Below are 27,330 nucleotides of genomic sequence, written 5' to 3'. Positions count from 1 at the left end.
AGTGGTGGTAGAGACAGAGGGATTTTTATTTTTTATTTTTATGTTTTTTATTTTTATTTTTATTTTTATTTTTTTTTTTTGAGACAGGGTCTCACACATCCCAGGATATTCTTTAACTTACTTGTGGCTAAGGGTGGTCTTGAACTTCTGATCCTTTTGTGTCCATGTCCCATGTGCTGGGGTTTCAGGTGTGTGCCACACTACATCTGACTTATGTCGTGCTGGGGAATCTATCCTAGGCCCTTGTGTATGCTAGTGTGCATGCTATCAGCCGAGTTACATTCCCACTAATAGTCAGTATTTTGTCTGATCACACTGGCTGTACGTAAGGTCAGCGCCCTGGGAATCACTTACTGTCTTCCTTTGTGAAACCACAGTCCTACTTTAGGGCCCACAGCTGTTCAGCAAAAGTGGTTGCTTTTCCTTCATGTGAATTATTCTTCATTTTGGTTCAATGATTTCTGCTTCGATATCTTCCCTTGCACATGCAGGCAGAATTCTGACCCCCCCCCCACTCCACCCCCCTCCCCCCGCCACTGCCCGCTTATGGAACTGCACTACCTAGAGAACTCTAATGTGATCAACTCAAAAATAGTCACTGCGGACTTGCAATGGATCATTACAAAATTATCAGATAAGAGTTCTCCAGGGTTAAATCAATCGTGGCCTTTTTTTCATCACACCTCTCCAGTGATTCAGCGATGTGTCATCATCAATCTTCTTAATTTAAATAGCAAGCTAGTTTTGAACTAGGAGCAGTTTCAGCACATGAATTATGTCATTGACTTTAGGCCAAATTGTTTCTCCTCTGAGTAAGTGATATGTCAAGTAGGGGTGCCTACGAAGTTGAGAAGGGGTGACAGTAATGTCCCAGCGAGGCATGGCTTTGATATGATGATCTGGCCTCCTACCAGAAAAAAAACATTCATATGAGCAAGTCGTCTGGGAATATGGTCTGGGGAGTTCTCAGTTGTTTGGTTTTCAAGAGAATAATTTGGTAAAAACACAAGGGCTCAAGCCTTCCTTGGATTATACATAGTCACTTGGGCTCTTGACATGGCAAGCAGAAAAAAAAAAAAAAAGGCTGTTTTTCCTTATTAAGGGTTGCATAGGCAGCAGTGGTCAATCACAGATGTCCACATCCTGGTCCACAGAGCTGTGTATATACCAAAGGGGATTTTGCAGATGTAATTAAATTAGGATTATGAGATGGAGAGATGACCCGAGGTTACGTGGATGGGCTCAGTATAACTAAAAGGTGAGAGGGAGGGACAATGGGAGAAGAAAGAGGAGAGGCCATGTGGAGATGGAAGTAGAGAGTGGAGAGATGTGGCTGTGAGCCAAGGAACGCAGCAGAAAAGGAAAGTGGGTAAGAAGGCTCCTTCCCTAAGCTCCCAAGGGCACATACAACCTGCTCTTCCCACACTTGGGATTTAAATCTGTGGCATCCGGACTTTGAGAGAACAAACCAGTGTTGTGAATTGCATATTGTGTGACAACTTGTTACAGACATCTTGGATTAAGCGAGGAAGATGCAGATGGTCATCCTGAGATGGTCCGTGAGTGGTGGCTTCCCCAAAAGGGCACCGTAAGTGCTGTGACACAAACGCGTGTTTTAGGATTTGAGCACAAGAGAAAATATTAGGGTTTGAACTGGGCCTAGGGGTGAGATTTCTTTTCTTTCCCATGTTCTTCTCTCTTTGCCTGGGAATCCAATTGTTCCATCAACTGATAAGGTAAAATTAGAGTGTAGTATTTAGATTTTGCAGAAATCCAGGAATAACTTGGCAGGAGGAAAGAAAAATAGTCAACATATTGAATTCTCTTTTTCTCTTTCTTTCTTTCTTTCCTTTCTTTCTTTCTTTCTTTCTTTCTTTCTTTCTTTCTTTCTTTCTTTCTTTTTTCTGAGACAGGATTTTTCTGTGTAGCCAAGGCTGTCCTGGACTCATTTTATAGACCAGGTTGGCCTCAGACTCATGAAGATCCACTTGCCTCTGCCTCCTGAGTCTGGGATTACAGGCAAACACCACTGTTCTGGGGCCCCGGGAGTGAGATTTCTAATGCAAGTTATACTGCTGAGTTCAGGACAGACGATTACAAGCAACATGGAGCGCTATGACGTGGTAAGCCAAAAGTACCTGACAGAACATTCTGCAAAGATCCTATCGATTATGACTGCCCTTAGCCCCTTGTGGCCACAAGACTTTGCACTGTGGCCAGTACAACAGATGAGCTGCTTTTTAACTCACTTTGGGAAAATTTTTGAGTAACCACATATGACTTGGGTTATTTTGCTAGACAATGAAATTCTGGGTCAACATTAGCAGAAATATAATGAGAGTTGCATGGGCTATTTAAGATTTCCTAGGGGCCGTCTTTAAAAAAGAAAAAGGAAACAAGTAAGATTAGTGAAATATGTTGTTTAACCCAGTTATTTAAAATATTACCATTTTAGCATGTAACCTATATAGAAATGAGGTACTGTTGTTGTTATTGTTGTTATTATTATTATTATTATTATTATTATTATTATTATTATTATTTCACACAAAGTTTTAAAAATCTAGTATGTGCTTTAGACTTAGAGCATGTCCACTTTGGACTGGCCATGGTTCCAGGCCTCACAGACACTGGTGGCTGAAGGCAACTGCCCTGGACAGTCATGGATGAGGAGCAGGATCCTGGGAGTAGTAAGACTTATTTGCAACTTCCTTCCTCTTGCCAGGTCTCTCTTCCTTTGCTGCTCAACTTCCGTATGAGAAACATAACTTCAGGGAAGTACAGAAAAAGAGAATTCAATGTGTTCACTGCCAACCTATTCCTGGATTTCTGCAGAATCTAGATACTACACTCAAATTTTACCTTATCAGTTGATGCAGGGACTGGGTTCCTGGCCAGAGAGGGAAGAACATGGGGGAAGAAAAGTAAGGGGGCGTGATCTGCAGAAACCGGTCTGGTCCGGCAAGAACATGGTGACTAAGAATGCAACACAAGGCCAGCGTGCTTTGGGAAACTCTGTGGCCCTGCACAGCAGAGCCCCAGGGATGCTTACTTAGTTAAAATGCAAATAGCAGCAACCTTAGGGTCAGATTGGGGTAGAATGGAGGAACTGAGAGTTGCCCTCTTAAATTAGCTTTCTAAATGATTATTGCATGAAAAGCGAGTGAGACACTGAGTTAGATTTATGGAATTTCATAATGGGCTGAGGACTTGGAAAGAAGCTAAGCATTGTCTTGGAAAGTTAAAATTGTTTCTGGTCCTAGGCCATCATTAGCCTTACTATACTGGGCTCAAACCAAACAAACTGACTGGTGTTAAAAGAGTTTTAACCCACAACTGGATCATTTACAGCTGTGCTTGAATTTAAGGATGGAGACAAATGCCTGAACCATACGGATTCCTTAGCAAGCAAGCTCTCTCTCTTCATTTTGTTTAACAATGAAGAGTCCCCTTTGCTTAATCATTGCTCACCTCTCTTTTGTGGCCATTATTCTTAGCTCTGTGTTCTGCCCTTCAAGGGTAGAGTAGTTCTACTCCTTCAGTACAGAGGCTGTTGCTTTGGTTGATGCTCCATGAATTTGCAGCCGTAGTGGCTGTCCAGGAAACCCAGAGCTACTTAAAGGTTATAGACAAGGAATAAAACATGAAGATAAGAAAGGGTTGAAAGCGAGGTGACAGAAATGCAAATGGGGCTCTCCCCTGGGTACCGGAAGGCCAGGGAGATGGCTTTGCTGACCTCTGGGGAATATATAGGCTTGCACCAAAGGCATTTATTATCTTGCTACCTGTGAGGAAAAAGAGCCACAGCTTCTGAGCTCCAAGGCCTCCAGTGCCTCTCCAGGTGCCTCGTTAGGATGCAGACTTCCTCTCTGAGACTGATGATTCCTGAGGGCCTTTGAGGCCTGGCTTGAGTCTCTGTCATTAGCTGCTTTAAGGAGCTGCTGTGGCTGATATTTCAAATGCATGCCATAGAGGCAAGGCCCACATCTCCCTTTGATCATCTACTGCGTTCAGTCACATTTTCTTTATGGTAAGGATTGTATTTGGCTCGCTCAGGGTCATGTAGGTCCGGCTCCAAATGCCATGACTGTCCACCAGAGGATAGTGGTTCTCAGGAGTGGGCCCTAGACCAGGCCTATCACTTTCACTGGCGTGATCTGCGGAGTCATTTCTGCTCCCGTGATTAGTCTCCCATCCATAGTCCTGTACGTAACCCCCAAAACTTCATTGTTTCACCAAGTTAGACTTCGGTGGTACCCTCTCATTGGCCAGTTATGGGTTTCCTAGCTAAGACAAGCATGCACCTCTCTAGGAACTGCGTGATGCAAGAGGCATGCACGTTTTCAGAATTCTCTGAAATGCCAGGATGGTCCATCCATCTGCAGTTAAGCACAGCCTCCAAGCAAAGCTGATGAGTTGTGAGAGCTGCTGGGCTGAGCTGAGCCCCATTCTATCTTTCAGTAGGCAGGCAGAGGGCTGAGGCACCGGAGCAGGACATTGTCCCAGAATAATATTGCTTTTGGTGACATGCTGTCCGCAGTTACGAAATGACACTGGGAGTGAGGATGGCAGGAGAGACTGTACAGTTTTCCAGGTAGGTTCATCCATGGGAAGAAGAGTGAAGACATCTTGTCACTCAGGCTATTGAGAGGGTTGATAAAGGCCAGGGCGAGAAGCTGGCATCATGAGAGGTTGAGAACAAAGTGTGGGGTGGGGAACCATCAGAGCATAAAGCCTGCAGCAACAGGGCTTACAGAAGCGGGTGGTCTCAAATGGCCCCAGAGGCCAGGTGAGTGGTCAGGTAGAAAAGGGGTGACATATTTCATAATTGAGGCTTCAAATAGAGCTGCTTAATCTCCTTCTGCTATGGCAGAAATCAGTGACCAGATTCCCTGGGCTTGCATTTGTTAAACAAGTGAATAGCAAGGCTTGCGGATGCGCTGTGTCTCCAGCATGCTTTATAGAGGTTGTCAGGTTGTCAGCCAAGATTAATGCTCTTCAATGTGCTGCCTGGAAGGTAGCTTTTGGCCTTGTCTTCACAATAGCAGTGCAGGTAGAAGGCATTGTACAGAAAGCACTTAATGGGATGTTTTCCAAATCTAGGCAATAAAGAGATTGCGTTCTCATTGCTCAGCCCCCCTCCACTGCCCTTTCACAGACCCCCCAGAAAGCAGCACACTGAAACAGAAGGAACAAAGGCACCAGAGAAACGAATGGATTCTGACCTGAGGATTTAGGTAGAAGTGTTAAGATGAGTTTTGGGTGGGTGTAGACAACAAGGCTGAGGTATCTCAGAGGTGAATGGTGCCCTGAGGAACATCAGATACAGATACTTGAGGAGAACCTGGACAGCAGGAAATACCCCCAGGATGGGAAGGAATGCAGGGCTTAAGAGAGTACCTAGTGCACTTACACTTTTGACTTACTTGCCTCTGTAAGATCAGGAAACACCATAGTCCAAAGCCCTTAGCTACTGTCAGGGCTAATATCTGCCCTAAGGGCAATGCCATGTTTATATATAGCTCTCAGTGGGTCCACTGGATATTGAAATTCTAGTAATTTTGATATATTTACCATATTGGACCAACAATTATAATAGTAAACTTGATTTATGCAGAAGATAAGCCAGAGAGCAATTGATTTCTAGACTGAAGAATTAGTCAGGGACTTGGGGTGTGGCTCCGTTGCAGGAGTATTTGTATTGCATGCATGAAACCCTGGGCTTGATCCTTAGCACTGCATAAACCGGGCATGTGGCCACATGCCTGTAGTCCCAGTATTCAGGGGACAGACACAGAAGGATGAGAAGTTCAAAGCCATGCTCAGCTATGTAGTGAGTGTCAGGCCATGTTGGCATACTCAAGACCTCCCCTCAAATACAAACAAACAACAATCAATTAAACAAACACTCTAGAAAACAACCAAAAGCCCAACAATTCTTCACCCTGCAAGAAGTGTCACTATGGTATTTTTTTCAACCCAAAGAGTTTAAAGTCAATGAGTTTAGAATACAAACTCGATTTTGTCCTGTAGCTTACATAACGCACAAAGTGACATATGTTCACATCTTCTGTATTTTAGAGTCGATTTAAGTCCTACATTTTTGATGAAAAGTGTCTTGGACAGGGGCAGAGGTACCATGAAACAGCAGCTCTTGTGGGTGAGCACGGTCTCTTGCACCTCTCTAGGAGTCTAGTATGAAAGCGACATCACTAGGTCCCTTCTGTGTCTGTTGAGTTGTCCTGTGTCTGTTAGAGATGTCTCAAAGGAGTCATGTACGCATACAGATGTACCCAGTGCCTTTACATATGACTCCCATGCTTGTCTTTCCCAAATTTTACATTTTTTCTTTAGTTGGTTCAGGGAATAGGTTGGGGCTTTACCTTTCCATTCACTGTAACAAATACCTGAGCTAATCCTCTAAGAAAGAGAAAATATTTATTTTGGCTTAGGGTTTTAGAGGCTCACTTGTACAGTCAGGTGGCCCCATTAGTCTGGGCTTGTAAGAACACAGGAGGAGCATGTTCAGAGCAAACCATTTTCACTCATGGTTAGGAAACAAGAGAAAAGAAAAGAGACCTGGAGGTCCACACCTAAGGTCCTACCATCAGACCACACATCCTACCTCTTGTTTCTATCCCAGCACCGCCCTTCAAATGCCTTCAAGGGCATTTAAAGTAACTAAATAGTCAGTTATTTGTCAAGTCAATTATTTACTTGGTGCTGTGAGATCAATGCCAATCTTGACCGCACTGGGTAGAATTCACAGAGGTTTATCCAGAACCAAGTTTGACAGTTGACGTGTAAGTTGTCATTAGGTGTGGGAAAACCACATGCTCATGCCTCCTGGCCTTGGTCTGGGTCTGTACTCACATTTCTATGTTTATTTCCAGCAGAGCAACTCATTGCTATATGGTCTCACATAACGAACACAAATTACCACACTCCTTTGAGTAGTTTCTCCTAATTTTTTATTTGGGTTGAGTATGATATGGAGTAGGCCTCTTCCTACTTCCCAGCTAATTTAGTTTCATGGTCAGTAAGTCTCATAATTAGTATTCTGCTTTATTTAACTTATGTCACACTCACCTTCCTGAGGAGGGATATTCTAGGAAACTCGTTGCATGGTATTAACCACACTGAAAAGAGACAAAGAGAAGCCAAGCACGCATGTATGCATGCACCCACACACGCTGAACTCTTGGTAAATCAGATCTTTAAAAAGAGTCGGGTAACTTGGCTACAAGCTAGGCTGTGGGGTCTACCCTGTGGTGTGAATTCAAAATGGAAAGAGCAGACTTTGGGGACATTTTCTATGTTAGATGGCTAAGGGGTCACCTTGTTGGGGGCTCTCTGGGACCCTACATGATCTGTTAAAATACATATGGGGGGAAAAGCATTTTTTTCTTCTTATTTTCTCAAAATATTGTACTTCTGGCTGCTAACTGTGTGAGATTTACTCCCACACCATCCACTTCTTCAGTGTCACTTCAGTTCTGACACTAGTGACACTGAACCCCTAGGTTAAGGGCTCAATTCCACAAAGCTGTCTTTCCCGTTCATTTCAGACACTACCCACAATTAGTAGACTCTCAGAATATTCGCACTTTCTCTTTGAAATTATGGCTGCAAAGAGGAGATTCACACGGGCCCTTTCTTTTGCTTGATAATTTGCTAAAGCAGCTTGCAGAACCTAAGAAGCCGCTAACATTTCTCAGTTCCTTCTGAAAGGTATTATAGAGGCCACATGTGAACACAAAAGGCAGCTTATGCGGAAAGCTGTGCAGAGCTTCCATGTCCATTTTAGGTACACTACCCCCTCTAGGGACCTGTACACACACTTTAGGGGTCACTCGGGAGCTGCCCCCCACATAGACACGACTGGCATTAACTCAATCCCCTAAGCCTTATCAGAGGATAAAAGTGTGTGGGATGGAAGATTTCTGGCTTGTAATGACTTTGCATTTTTTGATGACCAGCTGTAGAGCCAACCAAGAATGACACCAGGAGGACAGAGATGCTCATTACCTTGGAAATTCGAGGGGTTTAGTAGCTCTGTCAATGACTAACATGAGAACAAAAGCTTTCCCCAGTCCCTCTGAGGCTCAGGAAGTTACAAAGCATTTAGAAGCTGCTGGGAACCAGTGAGAGAGAACACATACTGTAAACCACAGCACTATAGAAGCCAATAACAAGGCTTCTGCACTTCATAAGGTCCACAGACGCTTTGGTTAATACACATGACACATAGTGAGGGTGCCTAGTGTCGTCAAAGGCTATGCTAACGTTGACTGCTACCTGTACCGACTTGACTTCCTGAAGTGAATGGAGTATTCTTTAGCTATGGGGGGGACTGGAGTAACTGGCTTGGTTCTGACTTCCATGAACTTTTATTTGGTTATCTTGGGGCACAATCTAGGTTTTGGGATCCTCAACATTTTAAAGGGAGGCAATATAATATAATATAATATAATTAATATAATATAATATATAATATAAATGTTATACTAGTTTATACATAGCATAATGTTACCTACAATATAACATTTATCATTATATATAGTGCTATTATATGATATAAATACATATTTTTATGAATATATCTTGCATCATATTATATGATGTATGTAATACTATATTACTTCCATTGTAGTTGTATCTGCAAGACAATGTTACACTATATTACTAAGATAGTAATGCTATCTTAGCAATGTATGTGATATATATCAATATATTATATTGATTGGATGTATGCATGTCTGTACATATGTGGAGGTGCGGAGGATGTGTACAGGTATGCATATGTGTCTGTACACCTATGGACCTCAGAGGACAACCTTGAGGAGTCAGTTTTTGCCTTCTGTGTCGGTTCCAGGAACTGAACTCAAGTCGTCTGGCTTGGCAGCAAGTACCTTTCCCCACTGAGTCACCTCTCTAGCCCCCTAATTTTGTTTTTGAGAAGTCACATTTGAAAAAAAATACAAGTGGTTTTCACAATACACTGATATACTCTTATTAACAAATATATAATACATTGATGTATTTTACTTAGCTCAGGGTTATGATTAAAATCTTAGATATTCCCCAGAGGCATTGAAGGTCCCAGCCTGTGCTGCTGCTGTTGGGAGCCAACTTTTAGAAGGCAGAGCCTATGGAAAGAATTTAGGCTGTTAGGGGTGTGTCTTTCAAGGGAATACTGGGACTCCAGCCCATTCCTGTCTTTTTGTTTCTTGGTCACCATGGGGTAAGCAGCTTTGCTCCAGCACACACTTTGCCACACTGTCCACCTTTCATAGGCCCCAAACAATGGGAGCAACCACCATGGACTGAAGCCTCAGAAACCATGAGCCTAAACAAGCCTTTTCTCTTTTCAAATTGATTATCTCAGGCATTGTGATACAATAAAAAAATAAAAAAAAAAAAAATGACTAACACATCGACCATGTCCCAGATGCCATTTCAACATTGCTATAGTTTGAACATGTCCCTCGGGTCTTATGGGTTGGAAATTAAATCCCTGAAGTTGTGTGTGAATGGCATTTGGACATGGGAGTCTTTGGGAAATAATTCTGATTGGGTGAGGTCACAGAAGTGGAGCTTTCACAATGCAATTAGTGGTTTTAGAAGAAAAGGAGAGACCTAGGTTTGCAGCTTGCTCCGTTGCCCTGTTTGATCCTCTCTGCCATGTCTTGATGCAGCAAGAAGGTGCTGAACAGATGTGTGTGAACTGAGCGTTCAGCCTCTAGAACCCTGAGCCAAATCAACCTCCTGGTTCTGGCATCACTAAGCTGTAGCCTAAGCGAGGCTCTTGGTCCCTTGCCAGCAATGCAAAGACAAACAAACAAACAAACAAGTAAAGTTCACTTCTTCAAAAGTCATTAGGCCTCAGATATTGTGCTATAGCGATTGAAAATGAAGACAAACATATCAATGATGATGACGTAATATGCTTTTCCTTCATATTGTCTTTAAAAGTTGGACCTGCACTTTAGACTTACAGCGTACTGCAGCTCAGACTGGCATCATAACTATATGTGGCTCGTGATCTCTGCATAGGACAGCAGGGGTCTAACTAAAATGTAACCAGCGTTAATATCTGCAAAGGGAACCATGGCGAATGGCTTTGGGATGGCCTAAACTACGCAACGGCATAGTATTCTATAGGTGTGACCATCTTTGAGTGTGGCCGGGACTGCTCCAACTTGTCTCTTAAGTAGTTAGGTGTGGTCATTAGAGCATGCTGTCAACCCCAATTTAGTCTTAAATATTGATATTGAGCATATGCAGCTCGTCTCCAAGCACTGAAAGCAAATGAATCTATGTGACCTGAGCTAGAGAGTAAGTGGTATAGAAGATGCTTCTGTCCAGTCTCTGTCTTCCTAAGCTCAGAGCCTGGATGAAGAGGCTCAGGCGTGTCTCAGGGGAAGAGGGGAGAGCTGGCATTAGATGGTCCCCTGGTGGTCTATTGGACTCTGATTCAGAGCTTCCTACAGATGTTCCTGGAAACAGCTGGTTTAACTGCAGACCACAGCATCTGGGTACACATAAACATTACCCTTATACTTTGCTGGGGTTTGTTCAACGTGCAACAGCCTGCGACTACAAAAAGATGCATGTACCTTAGTTTAGAAAATACCTATTGCCAAAAAGAGTGTGAAACACAGATAAAAATGAACACACACTGAGGGGCAAATGGTGTCAAGAGACTTGCTGGTCACGGGGCTGTCAAGTCTTCAATGTGTTAAAACAGTTTCTGCCAAGTGTCATGAAATGAAATAGGATAAAATGAGGCGTGTCTGTATTCAATTCTACACACCAGTAAATCTGAACTACGCTGTTTCTCTTTGAATTCTCTTAGAGTTCTGTGGGGGGAGAAGAATTTGTGCCTCCCCCGCCAAGCATAAACAATAAAGCATAGTTGATAAAGCATAAACCATGGGCAATCCCCTTGCCTCAGAGCTAGCTGAGGTAGGGCAGAAGTGAAGAAAACTACATCTTATCCATTAATCTTTGTTCAACTCAAGCCATTTAATAGCTTTTTTTTTTTCTGGCTTGGAGAACAGCCACTGGATCCAGTTTGCAGAAGAGTATGTGGTAAGCAACACTTAGCACCTGATTTGCAGATGGCGGCAGACTGTCCCACCCGCAGTGGGCAGCCAGTTTTCCTCCCTCTGCTAAGAAGAACTGTAAGGCCCCAGGGACGCTGTCCCGTGCTTGCACTACTCCTGTTGGATGCCTCCCGTTCTCCCCAGTGTCTTTTGTTGCTTCTAATCATTGTGTTGATCACTGTAGCTGCCCTTCCTGCAGTAGGTTCAAAATCACAATGACCCAAGAGGCCTCTGAATTGTAAGGTTTCACTTTTCTGGCTTATTTAATTTACATAATTATGTGTTCATCATTTGTGTATCCCTTATTTGGTTGTTTTATACTAAGTAAAATTTCCTAGCAATTCCCCAAATGCCAGTCCCTCTGCCTGCCTCTGCAGTCATTGTCCCACGGCAATAAGGAAAGTAAATTGACTGTGGGCTGCCTGCCCAGCATTCAGATAAGTCCAAGGCAAGCTTTCTGATCTGCTAAACAGATTGAGACTCCCCAAAGTGTTTGAGGGAACACTATTTCTCCTGTTTTATTAATTCTGTTAAAGCCATGCGCAGGACAAATAGTAAGGTTTTCTTGAGCTTGGAGGACCAAGACAATTTCCTCCATGTGAGGGTTTGATGAGCTTCCTGCGCAGAAGTGTCCTTACACATGCTCATCTGATGTGAACTGGTATCCTTATATCTGGTCTATCATCTGTCCACACCGAATTCAGCAAAACAAGACTTCACTGTCTCTTTATTCTGTAATAGCTCTATTTGCCATGCCCACAGAGACAGGCATGCAAACACGCACGCACGCACGCACGCACACACGCACGCACGCACGCACGCACGCACACACAACTGAAGTTGAAATCAGGGATATAGCAGAGGGAGGAGCCATGAATTGTTGCATTCGGTTATTTTTCCTGTCCAACTGCACCCCCCACCCCCCACCAATCATCCCCCCCCACTTCCTGTAATGATTAATCAGCATCTCTGCCCTGTGCTCCTCCACACCATTCCCTGGCTCTAGCAATGACTGAAGCAATTAATCTGGTTGAGTTTGGAGGAAGGGATATTGGGTTAAATCTGCATAGAAGACAAATGGAAGAAGGTGTTACATCCAATGGGAGCACCCACGCAGACTGTGGTCAGAAAGTAACCTTTTGCTGAGATGCTAAAGGCACAAGTGCTGTGTGGGACCAGATGTGACTAAAGAAACAGGACACTCAAGGTTATAATACACTTTGCTCATTACAGAATATAGACTTTGGAATAACCTAGGTTTCCAGCAACAGATGAATGGATACAAAATATGATCCATACACAAAAGAATATTATTCAGAGATGCATACAGATAGCTGAACACTTTGTAACAGGATTCAGATAACTTTAAGGAAGGCGGGAGAGCAAATATTTATTCAGTTTCCTGGTTTGTTCATGTTCTCAGAAGTGGGATATCAGAGGTATGAGCTACCTCGCCAGCTCACCTCCCACTTTGCTTATTCCTGTTCAATGTAAACACAACATGTGGTGACTTTGAATCATAGTTTTATAGATCTCATATCAGGCTGATAATGTCCTGAATGGCAGAAAACATCCTTGCTTTACCTTGGGTTCCTCAGAGCACTTGGCACCAAGTAAGGGACTTAGTCATTGAAGTAGGGGGAAGGGGGACAGGGAGGGGTGCAGCCAGAAGATAAAAGAAGATACAAAAGAGAGGAAGTAAGTAAGGAAGAAGGAACTGAGGATTGAAGGAATAGAGGTGTGTGTGTGTATGTGTGTGTGTGTGTGTGTTCTACTAAGTGTGGCCTGGAGGATTAGCTGAGACAAGGACATGTAGAAAAGATCAGACAAACTTTTTTCCCAATAAAATACATGCAAATAAAATTTAAGAAAACATATGAAAATTCATTCATCACAATTAAGTCAGCTTTATCCCAAGCATGAAAGGATGGCTCAATCTGTGTAAACCAAAACACATCATATAGTGGGCTCATGACAGAAATCACATGGGTATTTCCATAGACCCAGAAAAAGTTTTTTGACAAAATCCAGCATCCTTTCATGATAAAAGTCCTAGAGAAACTTAAAACAGAAAAGACACATTTCAACATAGTAAAGGCTATATTTGACAAACCCACAGCCAACATTATATTAAATGGAAAAAACTCAAAGCATTTCTGTTAAAACCAGGAATAAGATACCGGTATCCACTTTTTCCCACTCTTTAAATATAGTGTTAAGAGTCTTAGCCAGAGCAACAAGACAAGAAGTATTAGTAAAAGAGACACAACTAGAAAGGACAGACGTCAAACTATCTGTTTGCAGCTGATATATACATGAGGCCTCAAAGACTCTACCAGAAAACTCTTAGAACTGATTACCACAGTACAGTGGCAGAATATAAAATTATCATACAAAACTCTGTTGCTCTCCTGTATACAAATGGCAAACATGCTGAAGAAAGTATGAGGGGGAAAATCCAGCTCTACAGTAGCCATCACAAAGGTAAACTATTGGAACAAACCCAACTAAGGAAGTGATGACCTCTATAATGAGGATTTCAAAACACCCAGGAGGGGCCCGTTTCTCAAGAGAGAAATTGAAGAAGATGCTGAAAGATGGAAAAAAAAATCTCTTATGTGCATGGGTTGGAGGAATCAATACTGTAAAAATGGTCATTTTCTCAGAGGCACTCTAAAGACCCAGCTAAGTCCCCATCAAAATGCCAGTATCATTTTTCCCGGATATTGAAAAAAAAAAAATCTTTTTTTTTTTTGGTTTTTTCGAGACAGGGTTTCTCTGTGTAGTCTTGGCTGTCCTAGACTTGTTTTGCAGTCCAGGCTGGCCTCGAACTCACAGTCATCTGCCTGCCTCTGCCTCCCGAGTGCTGGGATTAAAGGCATGTGCCACCATGCCCAGCTTTGAAAAAAAATTTTTTTTTAAAAATTCATTTAGAAACATAAACTTCTTAGACAGCCAAAGGGATCCTGAGCAAAGAACAATTCTGGGAATGCCAGATTTCAAGTTATGCAACAGAGCTGTAGTAACAAAAGCAGTGTAGTGCTGGCACAAGAATACACATGCAGATTAACAGAAGACCTAGCCATAAATTCACACACCTATAGACACCAGTGTAGGCTCAATTTTCTTAACCAATATATTTTATTACAACTTACAACCTGACTAACCAAACCAATAATAAAGGAGGATTAAAGAACACAGAACTGTAAGGATATCAGTTCCGAGGAGCAATTCTTCTGGCATAATCAGTAGGGTTTCTTCTGCTGGAACCTGGGGTAACAAAAACCTGGAACCTCAGCAGGAGCCAGAGGCCCCAAGCCTTCCCTTGAGCGGTTTTCTCTAGGAGTGTCTCGAAATGCAGCGATGAACAGCCAAAACTATCTGAAGTCTCCAGCAAGCCCCACCTCCAATTTTTGGCTCACTTATATATCTCCTCCCAGAGTCTGTTCACGGGATCCTTTCAGCTGACAAGAATCAAGCTCTCCCACGAGGTGGTTGGTCTTCTAGTGGATTAACCTCACCTGTTCTCTCACAAGACTGTTCTGATCCCACATGTGGGATCCTAAAAAACAGGTTTATCTCTCCTTCACACCAAAAATACTTTCTGTGCTCACTTGGGGGGGGGGGGGGAAGCCTTTTTAAACTAATAGTATTGGGAAAACTGGAAAGCCACATGTAGTAGAATAAAGTTAACCTTTCCCACCCTCCACAACAATTAACTTCCTGTGCACCAGAGATCTTAACATAAGACCCGAAACTGTCAGAGTTCTACAAGAAAAAAACAAAAACAAAAACAAACAAACAAAAAAAACCACTCCACTTCAAGATATAGGCATAGCTAATGACAGTCTGAATAAGACCTCATAAGCTGAAGAAATTAGACCAAATACTAACAAATGGGACCTCATGAAATAGAAATATTGTCTGCATGGCAAAGGACACAATCATTTGAAGAAAGCACCAAGTTTTAGGATAGAAGGAGAACAAGCTTTACCAATTACACATCTGATGAAGAATTAATATGTAAAATATATAAAGAACTTAAAAACTGGACACCAGTAAACCAAATAACCCAGTGAAAAAATGGGACACAGAACTAAACAGAATTCTCAAAAGACAAAACACAAATGGCTCAGAAACACTTAAAGAAATGTTCAATATCCTTAGACATCAAGGAAACACAAACCAAAGCTACTCTGAGATTTGGTCTTATACCAATCAGAATAGCCAGAGTCAATAAAACAAATAATAGTTCATGCTGGTGAGAATGTGGGAAAAGAGAAAACGTATCCATTGCTGGCAGGAGTGCAAATTCGGACAGCCACTATGGAAATCAGCGTGACTGTTCCCTAAGAAGCCAGGAATAGATGTACCTTAACATCTAGCTGGACCACTTTCAGACATCTGACTACAGAGACGCTTGCTCATCCATGTTCATTGCTGCTCTACTCATAATAGCCAGAGATTAGAAACAGCCTCGATGCCATCAGCAGATGGATGGCTAATGGAAATGTGGTACATCCACACTACAGAATATTATATATTTATCTGTTAGAAAGGAAATCATGAAATTCATAGGAAAATTAATGGAGCTAAAAAAGATAGTCCTGAGTGAGGTGACCCAGACCCCAAAGGATGCATATTGTATACATTCTCTCACATGTGAATGTTAGCTGTTAAGTCTTTGATAAGCAGTGTACAATTTGTAAAATCATAGAGGTGAGTTATAGAGTAAGAGACTGGGGGGAGGGGAAGATCTCCCTAGAAAGGGGAAATAGAATATATCATTATGGATCCCCGGGGGAGACTGGAATAGGAGGATTAAATGGGGATGGGGGAAGGGAGGAGGGAGTCACAGAGGGCATATGGGAGAAACAACCAACACTAAGGGCCATTTGGAAATCTACCACTGTAGGAGTTTCTTAAAATATATACATATAGCAAAGAAATCTAAGTGAAGTCACTGAATAGTGGCAGACATAAAGCTCCAATTACAAATCTTTTGCAACCAAGTGAAACTTCCAATGCCAAGAACGGGTTATATCTAATTGAATTTTTGGCCAAAGGGGGTCCATTTGGGATACCCCCAAATAATTCAAGCTATTGCCAAGGCTATTGGTTGCTCGTCATCAACTGATGGTAAGGTCCTATTGCTGAAGACAACACTTACATACCTCACTGAACAGGGAGAAGTCAAGCTGGTGCCTAACTAGTGCCTTCATCCCCACTGACTAGTAGTCATGGTGCTGAGAGACACTCTGCATGCAACCAAAGGAGAAAGGTGAACACCAACCCAGCTACAAACTCTGCAATCTACAGCATTCATCTGCCTGCACCATATGCTGGTGTAATAGTGGCACAACCGTAGGAGTAACAAAGCACTATTTCATTAGATTTAAGGCCCACTCCATGAGATGGAGCCCATCTGGATGGAGCTCTAACACTGCTCAGATGGCCAAGAACTTGAGACTAAATAGACCGTGGGCCCAGGGGGGAAACAAAATACTATTGTTCTATTAAAGAACAGAAGGATAAAAATGACTCCTATCAACAGGCATTATATCCATAAATGCCTTACTCAGACGGCACCAGAGAAGTGTCCACTTAGAGTAGAGGGAACTAATACCCACAACTGACCAATGTGTAGAGAGTGAGAGACTTTGGAAGAATACTCAGTCCTACATGGGGTGTCTTCATCAAACCACTTCCCTCAGGCTCAGGGAACCGACTGTACAGAAGAGGAAGTGGAAAAGTTGTAAGAGCCAGAGAAGATGAAGGACACCAAGGAAACAGTGTCTTTCAGACACAACAGGACTGATACAAATATGAACTCCCAGTCACAGGGCCTGTACAGCTTCAAGCCAGATGAGGTCCCTGTGCTGAGGGGGAAGTGGACATGAGCTCACATCCCTAAGCAAGAAGCTTTCTCTAATTGACGTCTGCTTGCAAAGAATTAGTTCTCTCCAGTGCAGTCTCACTGAAGGGGGGCCCTGTGCCAAGCAGTAGATGGCCAACACAAGATGAACTCCAGGGTATTTTTGAAGATTATTATTATTTTTGGTATGTGTGTATGCCTCATATTGCTTTGTTTTGGGTAGTTTTTGGTTTTGTTTTGTTTATCTTTACTGGTCTTTTGCTTTAAATGTTCAACATCTTTATTGGGGAAGTACAGATCTATTATGAGATTCTACCTCGTCCCTTTCAGAATGGTTGTCACTAGGACAATGAATGACAACTAATCCTGGTGAAGATGCGGGAAAGAAGAGCATTATTCCCTGTGGTAGGAGTGTAGCCAGATGCGGCCATCATGGAGTTTAGTAGGGACATTTCTCTAACAAGCTAAAAAATAGAACTTCCATACGACCCAGCTATACCACTCCTGGGCATCTAATCAGAAGACTGTGCATCCTACTGAAGAGACACTTGCTCATCCATGCTTATGGCTGCTCAATTCATAATAGCAAGGGACTGGAGTCAGCCTAGATGCCCTTCAACCAACGAATGGATAATAAAAATGGAGTACATATATATAGTGGGATTTTTACTTAACCACACAGAAAAATGGGATTATGCCATTTTCAGAAAAAAAAAAAAAATGGAAAGAACTATTAAGTGGGTAGCCCAGACTCAGAAAGACAAACATCACACATTCTCTCTTTTCTGTGTCTCTTAGCTTCTAATATTTTATATATGTGTATTTCTGTGGGCTTGATGGAAAGCAGATACCATGAGAGTAGATAGGGGCTCATGTCAGGGTAACAAATCCTCTAAGCTTTCTATGTTATACTTAAAAGCCCCAAAGTCCTGATTGGTTGGGTTAGCATCTGCCATTTGTGAAAAATTTTAATTCCTAATTATGTTCTAGGAATTGCTGTTCAGATTCACTTCCTGATGTAGTTCCTCTTCTGGATGCTGATGCTACTTCAGATTGTGGCATCCTGGTTTTGTACCCTTTTCCACATTAAAAAAAAAATGCAGACAAGAGATTAACATACAGTGTTCATCATGCTGAGGGAACTCATCGATGTACTCAGCTCATCGAAAATCTCCAGGGCATACATGAGGTGCAATAGCAACACTCACATGTCAGTGGCAACCAAGAGCTGTCTAATTGGACTAAGGAGACAAATTGCACCCAGAACTGGAAGCCTGACCAGTTTCTTGGAGCTAGTGAGGTCATGGATCCTAGAGGAGGACCTATTTTTACCACTTTGCTAGACCAGCAGAACTCCTTACTACATTCCAAATCTCCTTATACCCTAAGAGTGGCTACCATCTTTCATCAAAGAAGTTTCTCTTTACAGCAGATGGAGACAATCACAGAAAACCACAGCTGGGCACAATTCAGTGATCAACAAATCATTGGGCTGGGGAGCCCAGCACCAGTGGATTCATCCCTATTGCGACCCCTGCATCTATGTAGCCCAGGGAACAAGGAAGAAGGGCAGAAAGGCTGTACGAGCTATAATATCAGGAAGTTTGCTAGGAAACAGCCCATCCTAGGTACGGCTACGCAAACAAGGCTGGAACAAGGGCTGTGTTAATAAGCACACTATGATCGAAGGGGGGGGGGAATTTTAATGGGGTCCCATCCCCAGGCAAGAATTATAGGCCACTAATGACTGCCAGGAGAACTAGCCTCTCTCAGGGATGAGCCCTTACTGAAGAGTGGTCAACCTTAGTAAACCATATACACACCACCCCAAATAATGGACTCTGCAGGTTGTATTTATATTTATTCAAGTATACACACATGTGAATAATTCATGTGTATAGCAATAATAATCAAAGGAAAAAAAAAAGGCTATTAACTTGAAAGCCAGGAGGACATGAGAGGTGTTGGAGAGAGAGTAGCTGGGAAGAGCTGGAGGGAGGAAAAGGAGGTGGAGTGATGTCATTCTATTTCAACTAAAAATATATTTTAAAACCCTCTAGTGCTACAGCGATGGCTAAGTGGTTCTAACACTTGCTATGCAATGTGAGGCAAGCAATGTGTTGGGATGTCCCTACATGGAAGTCTAGACAGGCCATTGCGTGAAGGTGAAGCCTGGATTGCCTTGGAGACCCCCCAAGATGTTGGAGATGCCAGAGCTGTGGGATACCTGCCAAGGAGAGCGCTAACAGGGAGTGGAAACAGCCCAAGTGAGAGAAGTGTGTTGCAGTCAACACAGCTGAAAGGAGTTGGAGCACTTGACAAACAGGCATGGAGATGCAGAATTTCAAGTTTGCCCAGCTGGGTTTTGGTGATTCTTTGGTCCAGTATATTTTTACTATGCTCCCCATCCTCCATCTCAGAAAAGTAATGTATATCATGTTCCATGATATGTTGGAACTATGTGATCTGCCTTTTGATTTTGATTTTAAAGGGGAATTACAGTTAGGAGACTGCCATGAGTCTCAGAAGAGACTTTGGACTTTGAACTTTCACAGGGTGGAGACTGTTATAGACTATGAAGACTTTTGATGTTGGACTAAGTGCATTTTGCATTATGATACAGCTATAAGCTTATGGGAGCCAGGGAGTGGAATGTGGCGGTTTGAATAAAAATTACCCTCATACGCCCATAGGGAGTGGCATTTAAATTAGGAGATGTGGCCTGGTTGGATGGCATGTGTCTCAGTCTCTTTGTGCTGCCTTTTGATCCGGATGTAGAACTCTCAGCTCCTTCTCCAGCACCATGTCTGCCTGCACACTGGCACACTTCCCACCATGATGATAATGGGCTAAACTTATAAAATTGTAAACCAGCCCCAGTGAAATGTTTTTCTTTGTAAGGGCTGCTGTGGTCATGTTGCCTTTTCACAGTAATAAAACCCTAACTAAGGTAGAAGCCTACTTCAACTCCCTAGAACCCATGTAAAACCAGGCAGAGTTGCATGTGCCTGCAATTCCTGTGCTCCTGGGATGAGATAGGAAGCAGAGACAGGAGAGTGATGCCAACTCTAGTGTTGAGATACAGTTGGATGTGTTAGCAACACTGGTCAATGGAAAGGCCAAAGTCCTGTAAGGGATCTGCCAGAGAGGACACGGAGCTGTTAGTCATGAGGACAGTGCACACTCACCTGCAAGATCTGCACTAATGGTTTTTCCAGGACTCACTAAGTGTCCAACACTTAAAAAATGCATGCAACAACATTTCATCACCTCCTCCCCGGCTGTCTACAGTCACTGCTGCTGTGTGACAATAGGGTCAACCCTCAGTGAATAAGAGAGCTCACACAATGGGGGTTCTGCTTCTCCACTTGGAGCACAGCTATCTGTTAGCCCCAGCAGTCAGCTGCCCCCTGGCTACACCAGTGAATTTTTATCAAGCTTTGTTCTATTTTCTTTTTCTGAGTTGTTGCTTACACAGGCGACACCTTATCACCGCAGAGATCATCAGAGAAAACCCGGAAACACATACTGACTCCTCAGGTCTTTAGAAACCATTGGTTCTTTCTGCTGCCAGTCTTTTGAGTAAGATGCTCTTATGTGCAGGAAAACAAAGCCTCTATTAGAACCATCTCCTGCTCACACCTTTGGTCTAAGGGAGGCCCTCCCCACAGAACTGCCTAGTATTTTTATGCAATGGGTGCTGATGGTCGGGTGTGTGTTGCCCAAAGGTAAGAGGGGAGAGCCAGGGCTCTGTCCACGAGGAGCCTGGTGCCAGGTGCAAGCAGTCAGTGAGGCCGGTGGCTTACCTCCTTTTCTTTTTCCACAGAAAGAGAACTTGGGCTGGTCCTCCTCACAGATGGGATAGGAGAAGTTCACAACAGAAGAGCCTTTTGCGACAAGAGCTATGTCCAGAAATAGCTTTCTGATGTCCTCTCCTAAAGAGAAGCTTGACGTCAGCACTGTGTGTCTCCCTGCAGAGAGGCCACTCAAGGCTCAACAGCACCATCTAAGGGATCTTCACAGCCTTCATGGCACCGGGGTGGGGGCGAGGGGGCACTTGTTGACAGAGCAGTATTTCTAGCTTAAGCCTTACCCTGTTTGGGCTAAGGCAGCTCCTTGGCTAACCTTCCCTCTTGATGCTCGGTGCCCTGCCTTTTTAATAGAATGCCTATAAGTCTGGCTTTTAGAGTTCCTCAGTTGGTGTTACTTAACCCCCATGACAGTAGCAGGGCATGGCTGGCTCTGCCTATTCTCACCACTGTTGCCTGGTAGATACTGCACAGCTCCCCAGGGAATTCCAGCGAGCTCTGCTGGCGGTGTCCATTTTTTTTTCTTACTCCTTTTTTCACTCCCACTTTGTCTTTCACCCATTTCTCTTTTCTCTCTTGGTTTCCTTGCCCATAGCATTTTCCCAGACCCTGTGAGTTCAGATCGTGTAAAGAGTTCTAGAAAGACAGGTCAGGCAAGAGTTCTAGGTCTTTGAGAACATTCCTTCCATTTCTCTGGATTGATTCTAGATGCTGGCTTTACTGACCGCGTCTGCTCTGGTTTGAGAGCACTGGTCCTCTAGAAAAGGGGATATGACAAACATACTGGTTTACTGTAACGTCATGGCCAGCAAGGAAACTGCCAGGAAGTGTGTCGCCTCAGAGCCCTGGGTGGAAAGAAAGATTTGCACCCCCCTTTTGCCAATTTGTAAGCACTTCCACTAGTTGTTTGGGAAGCAGACTAATATGAGTAACAGCCCATGCTGTGATGGTGAGTACAACCGATTTGTTTGTGGCAGAGGGACTAGGCAAGCATCTTGTCTGTGTAGCAACAAGAAAACCGTTTCTTTTTTGCTGTCTCTGGTGACCAGGGGCTGACAGTGTTGAAGTGAGCATCTGGAGTCTCTTTAATACTAAAGCATAACATTCCACGAGGGATTAACTGGTGAGTGGACTTGAGAGATGAAGGTGGAATAGTGGTGCAGCCTGCTGTGCTAGTCAATGTGAGTCATTGTGTGTGGAGGGGAGGAGGAGGAGGAGGAGCAGGAGGAGGAGGGGAAGGGGGAGGAGGAGGAGGGGGTGGAGGAGGCTCCTCCGCTATACTTCATGCCAAGGTAATTGCGTCTACTTACTCAGAATGATGCCAAATCTAATGTTGAGATTCTGTTGGATGTGTTTGGAACACTGGTCAATGGAAAGGCCGAAGTCCTGTAAGGGATCTGCCAGAGAGGACATGGGGCGATTAGTCATGAGGACACTGCACACTCACCTGCAAGATCTGCACTAATGGTTTCTCCAGGACTCACTAAGTGCCCAAAACTTAAAATGCCTGTAACATTTCAGCAGCTCCTCTCAGTCTGTCTGTCCACAGTCACTGTCATCTTCACTCTGACAACAGGGCCTCGGCAACAGAGGACACGTTTAGTACTTACATGTTTACATCATTGCTTAAGTTCTTTTAGGACCTGGCCTAATCTTGCTAACAGGAGGAGCTGTATATAGATACTCAGTTAAAATGCGCCTTTACAATTCTGATGTATCCCATGGCATCCCATCCCATTCAATGAGCTTCCCCCACCTCCAATGTTGTGCTCCGTGCAAGGCATTATACTAAACAGTCCGGGGCTAAAGATAGTGTTTGACAGGTATTTTTTGCCTGTTCAAATAGCCACCTTATGAACCAGAATAAAGAGCAGAAAGAACCAACTGCCCCCAACCCTGAGCCACACCTCACATTGTGAGTCCACAAGGCAACAGTGCACACATGCACACGCACATGCACGCGCGCATATGCACACACACACACATACACACACACACACACTCTCTCTCTCCAGTCCCTCTGATTTGCTTGTATGCTTTCTTTCATTCAAATGTTTCTTGTTAATTCTCTCCTTTTGTGAAGGTTCCTGCATAGTCTTGAAAATAGTCTTTTGTTCTCTGAATTCATAGGTGTAGCTACACCTGAGATACTCTTCAGACTGTGTAAATATGCTTAGTCATCCTTCAAATCCATGAGGAATCCATTCCAGGACCCCTCCCCCCATATATATACCAAAAGCTATAATGCTTAAGTTCCTGGTACAAAATATCTTATTTTCATAGAACCCATGTAATGCTCCTGTATATATGTACATATTTATACATATATATGTATGTATATATACTCATTTTTAAGTGTATGTGTGAATGCTTATGTGTATGTATGTGTACCACATGGGTACCTGTGGAGGCCAGAAAAGGGAGCTGGATCCTTCAAAACTGGAGTTTACAGACAGCTGTGAGCTGCCATGTGGGTGTTGGGAACCAAAAGTGGGTTCTGTGCAAACCCTTTTAACAGAAGAGTCATGTTTCCAGTCCCTTCTCCACACAGATATTTCAAATCATTTCTATGAGGCTTACAATAGTTGTTAAGCGTGATGCAATTATGCGATACAAGACAAATGCAGGGTGAACCATTGCTTCACTGCTTTGGCCAAGAAACACAGGAAGAAGTCTGCACACGCTCCGTGCACTCATAAGCAAACGCTTTAGATCTGTTTTTGGTTGAATCTGAGGATGTGGCACCTGTGGATACAGAAATACAACTGTATTGCTTTGTAATTTGATCTGCACCTTAACCTTCTAGAACCTAATGTAAACTTAGACTTAAGGCAAGAACTATTTCTGGGTCATTTATTTTTCACTTCCTTTTCCATTCAGCTTCTCACATGGCTTTCTCATTCTGTTTGATTTTATATCAAGAATTTGAGTATGCATGGCTTTTGGTTTATATATATATGTGTGTGTGTGTGTGTGTGTGTGTGTCTGTGGGGTCCTGAAATAGGTTTCTCATGAATATTGAAGGATTACTAGATATATTTACAGTTTGAACACAACTGGGCCTATGGGAGGAAAGTCATCTTTTTTGTTTGTTTCTGTTTTTGCTTTTTGAGACAGCGTTCTCGGTGTAGCCTTTGCTGTCTTGGATTCCCTTTGCCTCCCAGGTGCTGGGAATACAGGCATGTGCTGCCATGCCCAGCTGAGGAAAGCCACCTTGAGCTGAGAACTTTAAAAGAATTTCCAGCCCTCGTTTTCAGAATGCCCATTACTCGGCCCATCCAACAGATAGGCACCCCACAAATGCACATGATGAACATAAGTTAAGCTATCCACATCTCGGCTCCGACTCTGGCCTTTGGGCTTTGCTTTGTGAGCTTGCCTATCTGCTGTCATTCCTCTGGTATATGCAGACAGGGGGGTGATGTGAAATGGAAGCGGAGCCAGGGGTTGGGCTTGCTCTCCATCAGGGGCTGGGCTTGCTCTCTCTCCATCAGGAGCTGGGCTTGCTCTCCATCAGGAGCTGGGCTTGCTCTCCATCAGGGGCTGGGCTTGCTCTCCATCAGGGGCTGGGCTTGCTCTCTCTCCATCAGGGGCTGGGCTTGCTCTCTCTCCATCAGGGGCTGGCCTTGCTTTCCATCACTTTTCAGTGGCGCTTGGTTCCCATACATGCTTTTCTTGTACCTTCCTGGTCCCAGCCAGGCTTGGCTGTGTGGGCACCCAGACCTCTGCCAAATAGCATCTCAGGAGTGGTTACCCTTCTCCTGCCTTAGACCACAAGGTCTGTCATCAATCATCCAGGTTTTCATCTTGCCAGCTTTTGCCCTTAGCTGCTCCAGCCCTCAAGGAGGCAACTCTTATTCACTGCCATTTTACTCTTTTTATCTGTATTATTTCTCAATGTGGTTAATTAACATATTCCCTATATTAAATTATTTATATTGAAGTCAATTGCTTGGTTATTTCTTCCTCTGTTAGGAGCATTTTTCAACCTGTGGATTGTGACCATCAGAAAACACATATTTCTGACAGTCTTAGAAACTGAGGTACCACTCAGTGGCAAAGTTACAGTTATGAAGTAGAAATGAAAATAATTTTATGCTCTGGGGTTCCTAAGACCACTGGGAATATGTCTTCTCCGATGGTCACGTCCCACAGGTTGAGACTCATAGGATCGAGATCAGTAGAATAGGGAACAATTTGAGAAGCAGGTGTGCCTTTCCTCCTTTCACAGGTGTCATATTAACCTACCTACATCCCAGCATGGGAAGTGTCTGAGTCAAGATGTAAACTCAGCATTAACAGAAGCACAAACAAAGTGACGTCATCTTAGTAAGTACTGCACATTGAAACCAATAAGTAAATCCCAAAATATGCATACTAACTTCATTTTTAAGATTGCCTGGAACATTTTCCTGTGCAGGTGTATGGCCCTGCATGCTTCAGTGTCATACCTGATTTCCTCTATGCGTTTCTAGGCGATGATGCAGACAGTGTTATTACCATCCAAATACTGACCTGGGAGATGCACCATTGCCTCTGATGCCTGTGACGGAGGTGACATCTCCAGCCTGGCAAATCTAATGAAAGTGTCCCTCTGATTGCTTTGCTCCATAATTTTCTTAGGGAAAATGTCCCTCTTTTCTGCTGCTCATTTGGCTCCTTCCTAAACACTTCCATGCTGTCTCGGGGCTCCTTTCAGATTGCTAAACAGTGGTGGGGATGAAGAAAGCAATTAGTCCTGCCACACAATTAGCACTCAGTATTTGAAGAAAACAGAGGCCACCTAACAATAGATGCTTAGGAAAGTGCACCTTCAAAATTGAGCATTAATTTAAATTGCTGTCTGAGGCAAAATGAAAAAGGTATGCATTGCTCAGATAGCAGTTACAGGATTCCAGGGTGTGTTTATCAATACTTTACAGCTATACATAGGATAAACTAAAAGGAGGAGAAAGAAATAAAGCCTTTTTTTGTTATTAGAAAAATAATTTTAATAAGAAACAAAGTCACAAAGGAGTCAGTAGGTTGTTTGTCTCCTCTCTCTAAGGAAATGTATATGAAAACAGAAAGATTATTTTAAAAGTACTTAGGGATTTTTTTGAGCTTCACTGGCAATTTTCTCAAGTTTTTATGCAAACATGATGTCTTTGAATTTAACTATGCATTCTATAGAAACATTATGCAGTCTCTAGGAAAAGGTGACGTCACTTCCTTCAATTCCATCCTAATACTAATACCCTGTATCTTGTTATGTTTCCATTTGGGCCCTTAACATGCTCTGTATTTTGTGTATTATACAGCCTGCCATTCCTCTCCTGGACATGAACTCCCAAGGACCAGAGGTGTCATGTCTTAATATTGTACTAGCTCCTCAGTAACTGTTGGGATAAAAATACTAAAGGCGATTTAGAAGAATGTCATTGAGAACCTTAAAGCAGAAATAGCCCAAACTCATGACTTTGCCATTTACCCTCATGCTGTGTATCATAGGATGGCAATCAGCATCTATCTAGCCATGTGATAGAAAGATCCCTGTGATAATCCATAATGTCACAGAACTGCTGAGGGTCACCCACCCCTGGGTACTATCTTACCCCTGGTGAAGAGGATTTGGGTTAAGGAATTACTTTCTTGTAGGCCGAGCCTTTTGCAGGGCAAACTAAGAGAGTGTGGATAGAGGATTGTAGAGGAAGCAAAAATAGTGAGGTGAAGTCCTAGGGGCAAAAAGACTTATGCAGGGAAAGATGTGGGTAGTATGGGGGGAAACAGGGGTGAAAGTTGGATTAACTCAAAGCAAGGAGACATGAAGAGCCATGTGCAAGCTACTCTACTATCTCACAGCCCAACTTAAAAAAAAAATAGGTGGAAGGATAATAGAACACATACTAAAAGGAAGAAGAGGGGAAAATACTGAGGGTTAAAGCATTAAGCAGAGATGAAGGGGTGGGGAGAGAGAGGAGGGATAATGGATCAGTTAACCAAAAAAATAAGGATGTATGGAGAAACCATTAGTAAGATAATTTCAAAATATAATTCTACAATGAATGTTCCTGCAGAACATTCTGCCTTGGTGGACAATTGCTCCTCCAGAAAAGTGTGAATTTCAATACGAGGTAAGGAAAACCTCCTTAGGAATGAGTGATCAGGGAAATGCTAGCCGCCTCTCAAACAGCACAGGCTATTGCCAGAGCCCTTGTGATCCATCATAACTACATGGTAGAACTCGATTACTAGTGATATCACACATTCTAGCTGTAAGACAGAGAAATCCTTCCCAAACAGACCAGGAAACATCCTGTTGGCTAGCTTTCCTAGTCTTGGAAGGTATTGGAAAGTCTAATAGGGAGAAAAGACATTGGTGTCTGTAGACTGCAATACTGACCTGCCAGGTAAGTTGTGCTTACTGGTGTAATAGTGGCATGACTGTTATAGGGCAACTAACCACTTTATAATTGGATTTGAAAGATGATACTATATTCCTTGTCAAAAGCCTGTGGCCAGGGAGCTCATAGGCCGTGGTATAGAGCTGGTTCTTAGT

The 27,330-nt window shown here is 43.1% G+C and overlaps 1 protein-coding gene across 2 annotated transcripts in view; it reads right to left on the bottom strand.

The window, feature by feature from the left end:
• Positions 1–27,330, bottom strand: part of Ly86 (lymphocyte antigen 86) — a 66,392-nt gene that overhangs the window by 16,822 nt on the left and 22,240 nt on the right. The window contains exons 2-4 of one of the 2 annotated variants that reach the window (XM_051170155.1): positions 22,103–22,189; positions 20,790–20,918; positions 4,359–5,099 (exon numbers count right to left, since the gene is read on the bottom strand). In XM_051170155.1, the coding sequence (XP_051026112.1) occupies positions 4,999–5,099; positions 20,790–20,918; positions 22,103–22,189 (317 nt within the window). In that variant the 3' untranslated portion in view covers positions 4,359–4,998. Of the gene's footprint in view, positions 1–4,358; positions 5,100–20,789; positions 20,919–22,102; positions 22,190–27,330 lie in introns of those variants that run through there. The other variant, XM_051170162.1, reaches the window with a different exon arrangement.

This window comes from Acomys russatus, chromosome 3 (genome assembly GCF_903995435.1).
Source record: "Acomys russatus chromosome 3, mAcoRus1.1, whole genome shotgun sequence".
Taxonomy (NCBI): domain Eukaryota; kingdom Metazoa; phylum Chordata; class Mammalia; order Rodentia; family Muridae; genus Acomys; species Acomys russatus.
Note: the sequence above shows the minus strand (reverse complement) of the source record. Positions and strands in the feature narration are given on the sequence as shown.